The 13,135-nt window shown below is 33.4% G+C and overlaps 2 protein-coding genes across 2 annotated transcripts in view; both read right to left on the bottom strand.

Moving 5' to 3' along the window:
* LOC133184776 (uncharacterized) overlaps nucleotides 1-13,135 on the bottom strand; it is a 232,884-nt gene that overhangs the window by 196,711 nt on the left and 23,038 nt on the right. The window lies entirely within an intron of this gene.
* On the bottom strand, nucleotides 5,262-10,790 carry LOC133185161 (coiled-coil domain-containing protein 12-like). The gene is made up of 5 exons (XM_061320259.1): nucleotides 10,629-10,790; nucleotides 9,721-9,797; nucleotides 8,216-8,277; nucleotides 6,702-6,813; nucleotides 5,262-5,620 (listed from the first exon to the last, which is right to left on the bottom strand). The coding sequence occupies exons 1-5, from the start codon at nucleotides 10,751-10,753 to the stop codon at nucleotides 5,526-5,528; spliced, it is 471 nt and encodes a 156-aa protein (XP_061176243.1). The 5' UTR covers nucleotides 10,754-10,790; the 3' UTR covers nucleotides 5,262-5,525.

Raw genomic sequence — 13,135 nt, 5'->3', positions numbered from 1 at the left:
TACTTGAAAGCCATTAGTGTAGACTATTCCGTAATGCAGAAGAATCCTTATAACATGAATGTCATGTTGCACATTTTGAATTTACAAAATTTTTACTCCATATTTCAATATGATTTGTCTATTATTTACCCAACATTATCGGGTGCACTTCCTAACAACTAGAGAAATAAAGAAGGATGTTCTTCGTTAATTATTAAATTTATTGATTCTTTGGAGATGCTGTTCCACGATTTAAAGAAAAAAGGGGGGGGTCAAAAGCATATTAGTATTTTAAAATTAATCAAATATATGTGGAAAAATGTATCTCTGATTAGTAAAATACACAAACCATGATGTTAGACTATATGAAATCAAGACACAGCATTAGGTATTACGAAATGTAATCTTTTGCACATTGCAATGCCGCCACCCCCTACCTTTTCTTTCATTTGGCCTTTCTCCCTTTTACAATATAAATTGACATAAATTGACATCACGTTGCAATTATTCACTTTTTACAAATGAAATTAATTCGTTCGAGAATTCAAAACAAGAAACATAAGTCGCTTATAAAATGTAGGTCAATTATTTAGACTTGGAAGTTTGACAAAAAATACATTGTATATTCATGCCTCAATATTCTACAATTCCTACATACGATAATTTCTTACCTCAATACATACGTCATTTCTCTCAAAAAACCAAACTTATTCCGTCATACAAATATATATTTGACGTCTTCGGAAAAACCTTAACGTAGGAATTTCGAACTTAAAAATCTATAGATCTTTCGATCTCCTGTTATTGAGTACCCAGGGTTTAAATGCCGGGTAGCTGTTTGGAGTTTTTCAATGGACATGAATATACAGGTTTATATGACTTAAAGCTGTGTAATTAGCTCGATAGGTAACCCGTGCCAACTAAACACACACACACACATAACGAACGGAATGGGCGCAAATAAAATCTCACAGAGCATAGATCAAGCTTTAATAGAATTAATTGATTATTGAAACAGCTGTTTTATACTAAACGGGGGGGGGGGGGGTGTTAATTATGATATACTCAAATATTTTTTTTTTAAAAATCACAATATCAAAAGGCTAATGGATGAATACAAGTATTTAAATATCTTATGAAAATTTATATTTATACTCCCCACCCGCATCCCCGGAAAAAAAATCACCATACCAGTGTCGAAATAGCTACATGTAAGATCCTGTCGAAAAAGCTACATGTAACGCCATTTGACGCTTGTCATTTTTCTATTTGCTTGCCTCATTTTCAACCCCCTAAACCTCCCACCCCACCCCACCCCACCCCAATAAACAAAATGTACATAAAAACGAGGAGATAAAAAATAAACTTGATTAGTAATTTCAAACTATAATTTCAAATAAATCAAGACATGATTCATTTAATGATCCAATAATATTTTTTTTCAAATTTCCAAATTTCTTTTGCAATCATATGTAATCTACACTGAGTTAGTTTACCAGGTACTATTTATCCCCACACCTCAGCAACTATAACGACCGATATCTATACATGTTTTATGAAGCGGGAATGTTTTATAAAGCTGGAGTACGTCTCTATGTACAATGTGCTTCCAACTCAATCAATGTTTCCTCAGATGAGTGGATCTAAGTTGTATATCGACAGACTTCTTATCGGTGCTCTTGATTTTCCCTCCTTGAAATTTATGCAATATTTTTATTAATAAGTTGAATGTTGTTTGATGCTAGTCGCGGTCTACACGTATGGAACAGTTCACATCCAGCAACGCCTGTTTTAAACGGAAGCTTTTTTTTTAATTTTTTTTTTCATCAAAAGAATGATAACAAACTCAAGAGACCCAGTGGAACCAAGTGGTAATAAACGATGAAAAATCCAAGCTGAATGAAATCAAAGTATATATGGATTGCAAATGAATACAGATTAGCCAATCGGTTCACCGCATCCCGTTCCAACCGATTAATCGGATAATCGTTTCAAAAATACATACTTTCTTGACATATTTCATAGGAGGTTTTATTTTCTCAAGTAAGCTCTACTCATATCAGGCGAGTAAGAACCGGGCAGGGGAGGGGTGTTAACCTTTAGGTACCCCCCCCCCATAATTTCGTAATATATAATTTTTTTTCAAATATAGAAAAAAAAACTTTTGTAACCTCTCAATGATTTTAACATATACTATAGAAAACAAAAATATCTCTTATGACATTTTTTGCCTGCTTGTCAAGAATTTATGTTCGACCCCCCCCCCCCCCTTCCCCAAAAAACTGAAATTGCTTCCTACAGGTCTGCATACATATTAGTAATTGGTCTAATTAAATGTGAAGAACGCTTGAATTGATAACAGGTTTCAAGTGAAACACTGTAGGTTTCAAATTAATTTATTCAAGATCTAAGATCAGATCACTCTTCCTGCATAAGAATACCTCGGAACTCTTTAGTGTGCAGGCTATATTGGGTCCTAAATCAGAACACTTTCTATTTCAATTTCAATAAGCAAGGAAAAATAAAAAAAAACTGTGAGACATGCGTGAGATATTAGAGACATAAATAATTTCTCAGACCAGATGTCAAACGTTCATTTTGCTTTGTCATCATCATCATCAGAACTATCGATTTATTTGCAATTTTCATTTTAAAATATAATTTGATCGACCACTGCACGCCACACAGTATAGACGGGATAAGATACGGGTTTTGAAAGTAGTTACATGATAGCATTTACAATATTCAACAGTGATTTCATAAATATTATTCATGAGTGATTCAAGAAATAAAATACTGGATAGGCTGGACAATGGCGCCATCAATCACTTCTACACTAGACAAAGTTGTTTCCACTCCACCCAAGAAAATTATTATTTTACTTTTTCAGAACTTATGGTGTATTTGATTTATAAAATTGTTACCACAGTAAAAAATGAAGCATTTAAATATCTTCATTCATAAATAACTACAATCTTAATTGAAGCGTAACCATTCCATAGAAAAAATGAAATTCGTGCTCACACTTTTGGTGGAATAAATTTCTATTTCTTCTTTGTGTTTGTGTTCTTTATGTTTGTACTAATTAAAAACTTAGCAAACAACAATTTGAAGATTGTTCCACAAAATTGGGGCAACCGGAATTTTGGATGGACTGAATGCGCGAATCTAGAGGAGGAGGGGGCGGTCGGGGGAGTCCGGACCCCCCCCCCCCCCCGGAATTTGCAGAGGTATTAAAAGGATATAATGAAGCAAATAAAAAATGAATTTGGACCCCCTCTAGAAAACGTGGACTCAACCATTACCACCACGAAATAAGTGTTTTTCACCTTTGGGAAATGGATTTTACGTTGTTTGTTTTTTCTTTTCTTTTTTTTTTCATTTGCTTGTCAAGAAATTTGTGGGTTGGAAATTTTTTTGACTGGGGTGGACCCCCCCCCCCCCCCCCGGAAAAATTCCTGGATCCGCGGCTGGACTGGGTATGGACACCAAGGCACGGGATGACTACTAGGCGATATGATAGTCAATTGCTGTAAATTGTTTGATTTTTAACTGGGAGACTGCTTCTGTTAGAACCTCACTGACCACCATCGGTAATCACCAACTTCATATCTGGGCAAAAACGGTTCGCAGTGCACGTTGGGCAATTTGTTTTAGGCAAGAAGGTCATTTAAAGGTCTTGTCATGACACCAAGACATTTCTATTCCACTGTATTAGGAAAGATGGCATATTTGATATACTAGTGCCGATTAGGCCAATGTTTAATTAAAGGAGAATAACAAGTGGCGCGTTAGCAATTTTGTCTAGTGTATATATAAACAATAGTTAACGCTTCACGAACTGACCAATTACCAAATTATTTCAACCTTCAATGCCTTAAAAATCTCCAACTGAACTTAATCAGATACATATGCATACACCAGCTTATCTATGTTTGAATTTTTTATTTAAAATAAAATGAGGGGAAAAATCTTTTAATGAAAGAACAAGGGCCACTTAAGGCCTTTTTTGGCCCTATAAATTTCTGAAAAATGATAACTTCATAGTTTTAGTCGACAAGGCAATAAATATCACTAGAACATTTGGTGACTGAATTTCTACTGACGTAATTTTCTTGCTTGTTAACGCATTATGGCGTCATGAATTGCATCATTATTCACATATCCTGAATATTTCTTCAAAAATGGTCAACATATGATGCTATTTTTCAATATTTTGTATACAGCACAACCTCCGATCCAAAATGTACAAATATATTATGAAAGAACTGCTTAATAAGATAAAACATATTTAAATTTTTGGATCGAGGGGTGTGCTCATATTTTAATTCTTTGTTGAAGGTTGTCAAATTCACCTGTTTTCTGTAAAAATCAAGAACATTGCAATTTCACACAACCTGTTTTCCAGTACCTGAACTTTTTAGAGGAAACTTTTATATACAAACTCAAAGCACTCAGTCTCTACTTTAAATTGATGTTGAAAAAGGGACATAATGTGTTAGTGGATTAATTGGTTTATCTACAAGGCTATTTTATGCACAAAGTGAACCTAGCTTTTTGCTCAATTATACACTTTCTATTTTAATTGATTTTCATCTAACCTATTACAGTTCTTTTTGGAAACTGTGATTTTGTGTAAAATGATTTTACACAAAATTTTATTAGGATTTTCCAATCTGAACTTCTTACAAGTATTTGTTACATTTATTTAAAAAGAATAATTTAAAGAATCAATCAAATTTTAATTTCCAGTAGTTTGCACGTCAATATATAGTATACTTTTAATACTAGGGCTGTGTCAATATATTGATTAATCAATACGTATCGAATATTCAGGAATGTATCGTATCGAAAAATAACTTCCAATACGTATCGGGCAGGCAGTTTTTCTTATAATTCTGTGAAAAAGTTGGGAATTTCAGTCACCAAAGGTTATTTTTAACTGTTTTGAATTAAAAATGATCAATAGTGAAATAAACATTAGGAGATAGCACATCTTAAATAACTATTTAAAAATACATAAACTATATTTTAACATGTTAGTTTTACAATCATTAAAAGTTTGAATTTGAAGTGTACTTCGTAAAGACAGTGAGACATGAACTTCCAATTTGGTAATAAAACACCCAGATTTGATCATATCTATGGATGAAAATTAATGATATACAAGACTTTTTGATTGACTTGTTAAAGAATCCAATATATCGCATATCGCTTTATAAAATATTGTATCGTATCGTATTGTATCGAAATATTTTACTCAATACACAGCCCTATTTAATACACATGTATAATGAAACTGCCATGTTGAGGGGTGTGTCATTTCTTCCACTTTAAACATACCAGAAGCATAACACACTGAATACTTTATGAATTATGTAGATTTGATTCAAGTAAACCTTTCACACTACATAGCTTCTCTCTTGCTACATAAGAAAGAGTTGTCTCTCTTACAACACTGTTCTCAACATTCACTGATACAGGGCCAGAGTTGTCTCTCTTCCATTAAGAATCAATGCCGTCTTTTCACTCTTTTACAGCCTTTGTCAGTCTTCGTCATCATTATCTTCATTTCGTCTATCCACAGTGGCTGCATTTACAGCGAGAGCTAAATCTTCATTACCGGCCTGTAAACGTTCTCCTGTAAAAAGATAACACAACAGATTATTGAAAGTGTTTCATGGTCATATATATATATACATGTATGTTAAGTGTGTCCCAAGGTACATGTATAAAGCTTAAGAGATTTCAATTACATGTATAACACTGATAGAATCATGTTGCTAAGGAGGTTTTCTAATAAATAGCTTTAGGGGAAAAAAATCAAATACATTGTGGTCAAATTGACATATTTTGGGTTGATGCATCTATGGAACCAGAATGCATTAATTGGTTGTATAATTTTGGTCTTATTTCAAATAAACTTGTTACACAGGTAAATATAATGTACATCAATATAGTTTAGAAAAGATGAAGAGAGCATGAATATTTAAAAGTTTAAACCAATAGAGCTACAGTATCATCAAAGACTTCTAGTCAATCTGAGATATCACACTTACTATTGTATCAAGTCATAGTTTATGAGATACAGAATTAATGATAAACTCTGTCACATGACCTGTAGCTCACATGCACAAATTCTACCTTAAAACGTGTACCGATTGTTAAACTACAGAATAATGAGTTGGATAATTGTCTTACCTTAACACACATACTGATTAGCTCTTCTATAGTTTGATGTGTTGGATAATTGTTTTTGCTCAAGATGCACTTAGTTACCGATTAGCTTGGCTATAGTTTGATGTGTTGGATTATTGTTCTAGCTCAAAAAACACCTACTGATTAGCTTGGCTATACCTCAATTGTTTGATAATTGATTTACAACACACTTTACGATTTGCCCAGCTTAAGTTTTATGTGTTGGATAACTGTTTTTAGCTCTTACTGATAAGCTCGGTTGTAGCTCGCTGTGTCTATGATTAGCCCAGACTGTTTTTTGAGTTTGATGATTGTTTTTAGCTCTTACTAATATGTTCAGCTACAGCTGTTACTGATAAGCTCGGTTGTAGCTAGCTGTGTCTTTATGATTAGCCCAGACTATTTTTTTTTGTTTTAGATGATTGTTTTTAGCTCTTACTAATATGTTCAGCTATAGCTCTCTGAGTCTTGATGATTAGCCCAGCTTAAGCTTTACATGTTAGATGATTGTTTTTAGCTCTTACTGATAAGCTCAGCTATAGCTCGCTGTGTCTTTCTCTCCAGCTTCTCCAGTTTCTTTGCTACATCTCTCTTCAGGTCCCAGTCAGGCTTTCTAGGTGCCAGGTTCACCAGGTCCTGAATATAAAAAAAAAGTAGATCACATTCAAAGGTCAAGGTTGGTGCCCAAAGAAGGCTTATCCAAAAGGAATACACATGTGAAATACGAAAGATGGCTAAGGTTATCAGACCACAGGAGACCTCAGGTCTGGGATATCTTTTTTCCGGATTTTTTTTTTTTTCTTACAATAAAAACTTCAGACTCCTGTGATCAGACAGAGGGACATGCCAAAAGCTATTTAACCCCAAATCTCCGATTACTGGGGAATGAAAATGATTTCTGAGAAAATAATTATAATTGTAATTCATTAGATTAGACCGCAGTTTTGCATATATCAGAAAAATATACAACATAATGTTAGTTACTGATTTACCTAGGGTTGCCCTTCATTTGTTTCAAACTTTCAAGTACAAACTTTGTCTACATTTCTAACTTATTGATTAGGTGACATGCTAATAAACATGACCAATGCAGCCAATAGATTTAGGTATTTTGATTAAGATAGACGTAACTATATCTTTAGCATAATGTCTGCCTTTGAAACATGTATGACATCAAAAATATTTGTTCTTAGCTTATTCATTTTTTGTGAGTTTTATTCACACAACAGTTTATTTCACTGCCATCTTTAGTGTTCATAAATACTAGTATTGAGGGCCAAGATACATGTACCATATCATATTGACTTATGAATCTTTTACATAATACTAGAATGAACCAAGATGATTTATGTACAAACTGAGGCCAACTCACAATTAAACATACTGTAGTTGTAATCTACTGCACTTTTCATATCAAATTCATCTTAAAATCATACAACATTCTAAATGATTTGAAGAACACTCGCAGTTACTTGTAGGACACTGGCAGTTACTTGTAGGACACTGGAATTGACTTTTAGGACTTTTGTGGTAACTCATAGGATACTTGCAAGGTCGCAAGTATTATGAAATTTTATGAAGGTCCACAAATGTTAAAGATTTACTAAGATTGTGAGTACAAGTGCAGTGTGTGAATTGTGTGATGGTCTACAAACTTAAAATTCATACTTTGGTCATGATTATTTAGAACATGTTCAAAACAATTGCCATGTTAAATTAATAGTTTGCTATGGTTAAACACAAGTCAGAAAGATATCGTATGACTTCCTTTAAGATGAATCCCAAATTGCTGTGATTTTTCAAATCTTTTCAAGTCTTCTAAATTGTAACAGTGTGACAAGTGTCCTATTCATAACTTTGTCAAATAATTGATCAAACATTTTTAAATAAATGATTGATCAATGATTTGTTTACATCTGTAGATATAACTGTTTCAACCTGTAGGATAAAGCTATTGTAAAATCAATTTATATGTAGTATATGTATACTTTGTACAGTGGACGTAGTAATTCTTGAGATGACACTAAATTTTTCTTACCACTTCCTCTATCCCTTTTTCAACTGTTGCAGCCTCCAGATGAAGTTTAATCTTGTCAGTCACTTAAATAAAAAGGTAATCAATTAATCACCTATGCACACATCACAGTATCATAAAAATAGCAATGTGTGCACTTGACACACACAGCTATTATAAATAAAATGACTCAGTGTTGTCAATTTATTCACTAGTTTTTTTTTATAATAGTGTGGCACTTTGATTAAATATCAAATTACAATTTACCATAGCATATAAAAAAAATATTATTAGGTATATATCTGGAATGATTTTATACTGTCATTTTTGCATGATAAAATATTTATCTCATTTTGTCATTTTATTGAATTTATTCAACCTAATGATAAATTGGAGAAAAACCAATTATCAATACTATCAGTCATTTTACTTTTAAAAACTTGGAGAAGACAAATATGCTACATAATTAAATACACAGAACATTGCAGAAAGATTAAAAAACAAGCTAATTCAGAGAATTTGTGTCCCCCACTTAAGGAAAAAAGAAGAGAATGTGCAAAAAAAAATATGGGATTGTGCGGGATTTGAACCTGGGACCTCTCACATGCTAAGCGAGAATTCTACCCCAAGACCAACAAGGCGCTTGACATTGAAGCAAATTAAATGCAAACAGCAGGTCACATATACATGTTTAAATTCACATTTGATATTGTCAAAATTTTACAATTTTCCTAAACAGTTACATGTAGAACTAATAGATGTAATTAGAATATAAAGTCCTCTGACAACCTGTATTATATGTAATAAACTCTAAAACTTTGACTGTGATCAATGTCAAAAAATTTTCAAATGACTTTTGAAAAAAAATCACCAAAATAAACAAAAAACGGAGCGGGACACTTTGAGAGGGGCGGGCTGGGCCATGGGGAGTTACGGTATAAAATTTCACTGCAAAAGCTCAGGAGCTTTTTGAGATATCGCCCAGAAATGCAAGTGTTGCACACAGACAAAATGTATGAATTTACGATCTTGACCTTTGACCTCAAAATCAACAAGGGTCTTCCTTAAGCCACAGGGAGTTATTACATAAAATTTCATTGCAAAAGCTCAAAGGCTTCTCAAGATATCACATGTAAACAAGTGTTAAAACAGACAGAATTTATGAATTTATGACATTTGACCTTTTGAAAATCAATACGAATCTTCTTTATGCCATAGGGAGTTGTTATGTAAAATTTCATTGGGAAAGCTCAATGGCTTCTCAAGATTTACGTGCAGATATGAAAGTGTTACAGTCTTACAGACAGACAGAAATATAGATGGACGGATGGACAAACCCAAATTAATATCTCCCACTTTCAATGAAAGCGGGAGACAAAAAAGAGAGAGATAACATTAACAAGATTGCTGACAGGACAAGTCGTAAAAGTAGCCAAGTAACTCCCTCCCTCCCTTTATTTTTCATTATCTATCTTTTTAACAGTTGAGATATTTTCTCTGTGAAATCTAGAGTTGTACTAATTACTTACCATCAGATGGTTTAACTTGTGGAAGTTTAGACTCCTGTAAATTCTCATCCTTTGGTTTGTAACTTCGAAACACAGGTCTATATTAGAAGAAATTAAATGTATTTTAAACTTAATGTTATTTTTATTAGGTACAGAAAGAATTAAAAGACGAAAATGAAATAAAGGATAAAAATTATAATTAACACGATGAGTATTGTTGCAGTGTACAGCTCACAGGCACTTGTTTCATATACGGGGCACCCCTACTTAATTTTACCACAAGGTACCTAACTCAATTTCAGGCACCCCCGCTTCAAGCTCGTATTTTGTTCATATATCAATCATTAACCTACTTTAAAATTATTTCGTTCGCTTCGAGAGACTTTTATCTTGTCAAATAAATCCTTCAGACGTCTCTGGCCGAGCCTCTTTATTGTAAACCACTCATTTATTCCTCGAAAATTACCTCGATACAAAATAAGAGTTCAGATGGGATACAACTTCCGGTTGGGGTTAGGATAAAACCAAAGACTTCCGAGTTTTCCATTCCGAGGTCTCTGGTCTTATCCTTCATTTATAACCCAAACCGGAAATTTGTATCCCATCTAAAGTCTTAATTAATTTTCGAGGAATATATGAGTGGTTTACAATAAAGAGGCTCGACCAGAGACATCTAAAAGGATTTATTTGACAAGAAAATAGTCTCTCAAAGCGAACGATATAATTTTAAAGTAGGTTAATGATTGAACAAAATACGAGCTTGAAGCGGGGGTGCCTGAAATTGAGTTAGGTACCTTGTGGTAAAATTAAGTAGGGGTGCCCCGTATACGAAACAAGTGCCTGTGGTACAGCTGGTGTAATCTGTTAACTAGCTGACTATGGTGTATCAACAGATGACCAGTGTTGAACAACCCTATGAGAACCCATACTTCGGTAACTGTTCTTCCTCTGATGGTTTTGATTCTGAGGAACCAGCCATTCTCTTTTCCTTCATCGCTTTTAAGCGTTCTTTCCTTTTCTGTGCCTCATCCTGCAATTTACCAACAGAATCCATGTTGAAAATTAGAATAATCAATGTCAAACTATGAGTTTAGTCTATATAACCCAAATTACATAGTTAAAAGCGCGAGGGGAACTTTGATTTTTACAAACTAGTTTTAAAACCAACTTCAAAAAATCTTTCCGAAAAAAGATTCCATCACAATGTGATCTTGCGTCATATTGTGAATTTTGAATTTACCGGGTGGCAACAAATACAAAATTTACAAGCAAGTTTTTATCATTACCATCGATGCCTCATTATTTTACAAAAGATATTTTTAAAAAGTTCATGAATGATGATAATTGTAGAAAATTATCTATTGTAGCAGAAACGTACTATACCTCCCTGAATGGAAAAGCGGTCATCAATTCTATTATTGCGTGTATTTTCGAAAGGTAGAAGTTTTTTTTTCTCAATGCTGATTATAGCATTAATTTTTTAAAATTAATAATTTTTTTGTTTGTTTGTTTTATTTTAATGATTTAAAGCAATTAAATTTATACAAAGCTGAAGTAATTATATGTATGTATACATTAATTTCTTTGCATAAATATTTTTCATTTAAAATGTTATCTGGTTTTCAATGTTTTAAACGTATATATGTCAGTACAGGCTAGAATGTGCTGTCTTAACTGTATTTATTCTGCAAATGAAGGATATGTGTCAACACGTATTTTATGTACATGTATTTTAAAATTTATTTATTAAGTAAATACATAAAATTTTTGTTCACATGTCGACTCACGAAAGTTCTCGAATGTTTTATCTTTCTTTCAAGCAACATGTAGATATCTTTCATGTCATTGCATCACATTTTCGGTTATTTACAATTACATAGGGTTAAACTTATCCACAGAGAACAAACGTCAACACTTTATGGTAGATATCCTTTGTTTGACGTCAGCGTCCCTCGGGGTTAGGGCTACGCTGCCAAATATTGGCCTTGTCAATAGAATGTTGTGCAATCACTGACACCTTCTGTCCTGAGATGAAAGCGAGATAGCGTCACCTTAAATGAACAAATGCTACGATATTAACTTTAGCCGAATCATCGCAGTTAAAAAAATCTACATGCTATCTTCGGATATTAAGCGATTCATCTTAAGAAAAAATAAAAAATAAAATGGATTTTATCATTGCATAAGAATTTAAAGTATATTTTTAATAAATTCCAGTGTTTTCATTTGCATGAAAAAACTTCATATGTTATGATTTTAAGAGATTGTATCAAAACAATTACAGGTACTTGGGTAGTGGAACTCTTGGCATGTCGTATGGGGAGGGGGAGGGGTTCCCCCCTTTTCCGAACATATTGGAAGCTCTAAACACTAGAGGAGATGTTTTTTCGACTTTGAGAAAACTGTATCTTTTAAAGGTGTACAAACTGAGTTTATCTAATTCATTTCAGTGGCGGATCCAGGAATCTTGAAAGGGGGGGGCAGTTTGGGGTTGGGGTAGGAGCCCACGGCCACACCAAATAAAATTGATTTATTAAATCTTATATCAATATATTTTGGACACAAAAGGGGGGCGGACCACTTGGACCCCCTCTAAATCCACCAGTGCATATTTAACATAACAGGGTACCTGTTATATTATATTTCCCCAGGAGAAATGTGAATAAAGATCGCTGTTATTTACTTACATTTGGAAAATACTTCTTAAATAATCTTGATCTAATATCAATGTTAAGAATATTTCAATCTATTTCCAGTTCTGTCATTCACTATACAGATTTCCATCAAATTTCATCTTGCATCAAAGGGCAGTTCATTTATTTATATATACACAATTTTATTCACAAAAAGTGAATGGGATTGGACAGCAGGCATAGCTAGCCTATTTTAGCCCTCTCCCTACAAGGGTAGATCATTCCAAGTAATTAACTACATGTACATAAAACTACCATGGAATTAGAACACATCATTATGCAGCGTTCACAGATTTCTTAATTAGTATATAAATGTTCAGTGAAAGGTCGATTGCCACCCCTCCCCCTCTCCCAGACCCTCCATTTTGTTGCAGTATATGTTCCATTTAAATGTCTCTAAAAAAAATCTTGTTCTATCCCCCTTTCCATAAAATAGGATTTTGGAGTTATAATTTTTTTTATTTGCTTGTCAAACATTTTTCCACATTAGGTATATAAGTTGTCTTCCCTCTTTCAAATAAGATGCTACGTGCCTGACTCCACCCCCACCCCACGCATACTTCCATCCCAACCCCGAATTTCTTCGCCTTTTGCTCGCAAATTACATTTATTAAATTTTATAGTGCATACCATTTGGAAATCTGAAGAAAAACATCGTTCAAAAAAAAAAATCTCCATCTGACTACTGAGTACATAATATCGTATCACTGCATGCATGTTGCTGTCTTGACTTAAAGCATAAT

This window comes from Saccostrea echinata, unplaced genomic scaffold (assembly GCF_033153115.1).
Source record: "Saccostrea echinata isolate AGI-Se365-2 ecotype Australia unplaced genomic scaffold, CSIRO_AGI_Sech_v1 ptg000001l, whole genome shotgun sequence".
Classification (NCBI taxonomy): Eukaryota; Metazoa; Mollusca; class Bivalvia; order Ostreida; family Ostreidae; genus Saccostrea; species Saccostrea echinata.
This window is presented reverse-complemented; position numbering and strand designations above follow the sequence as displayed.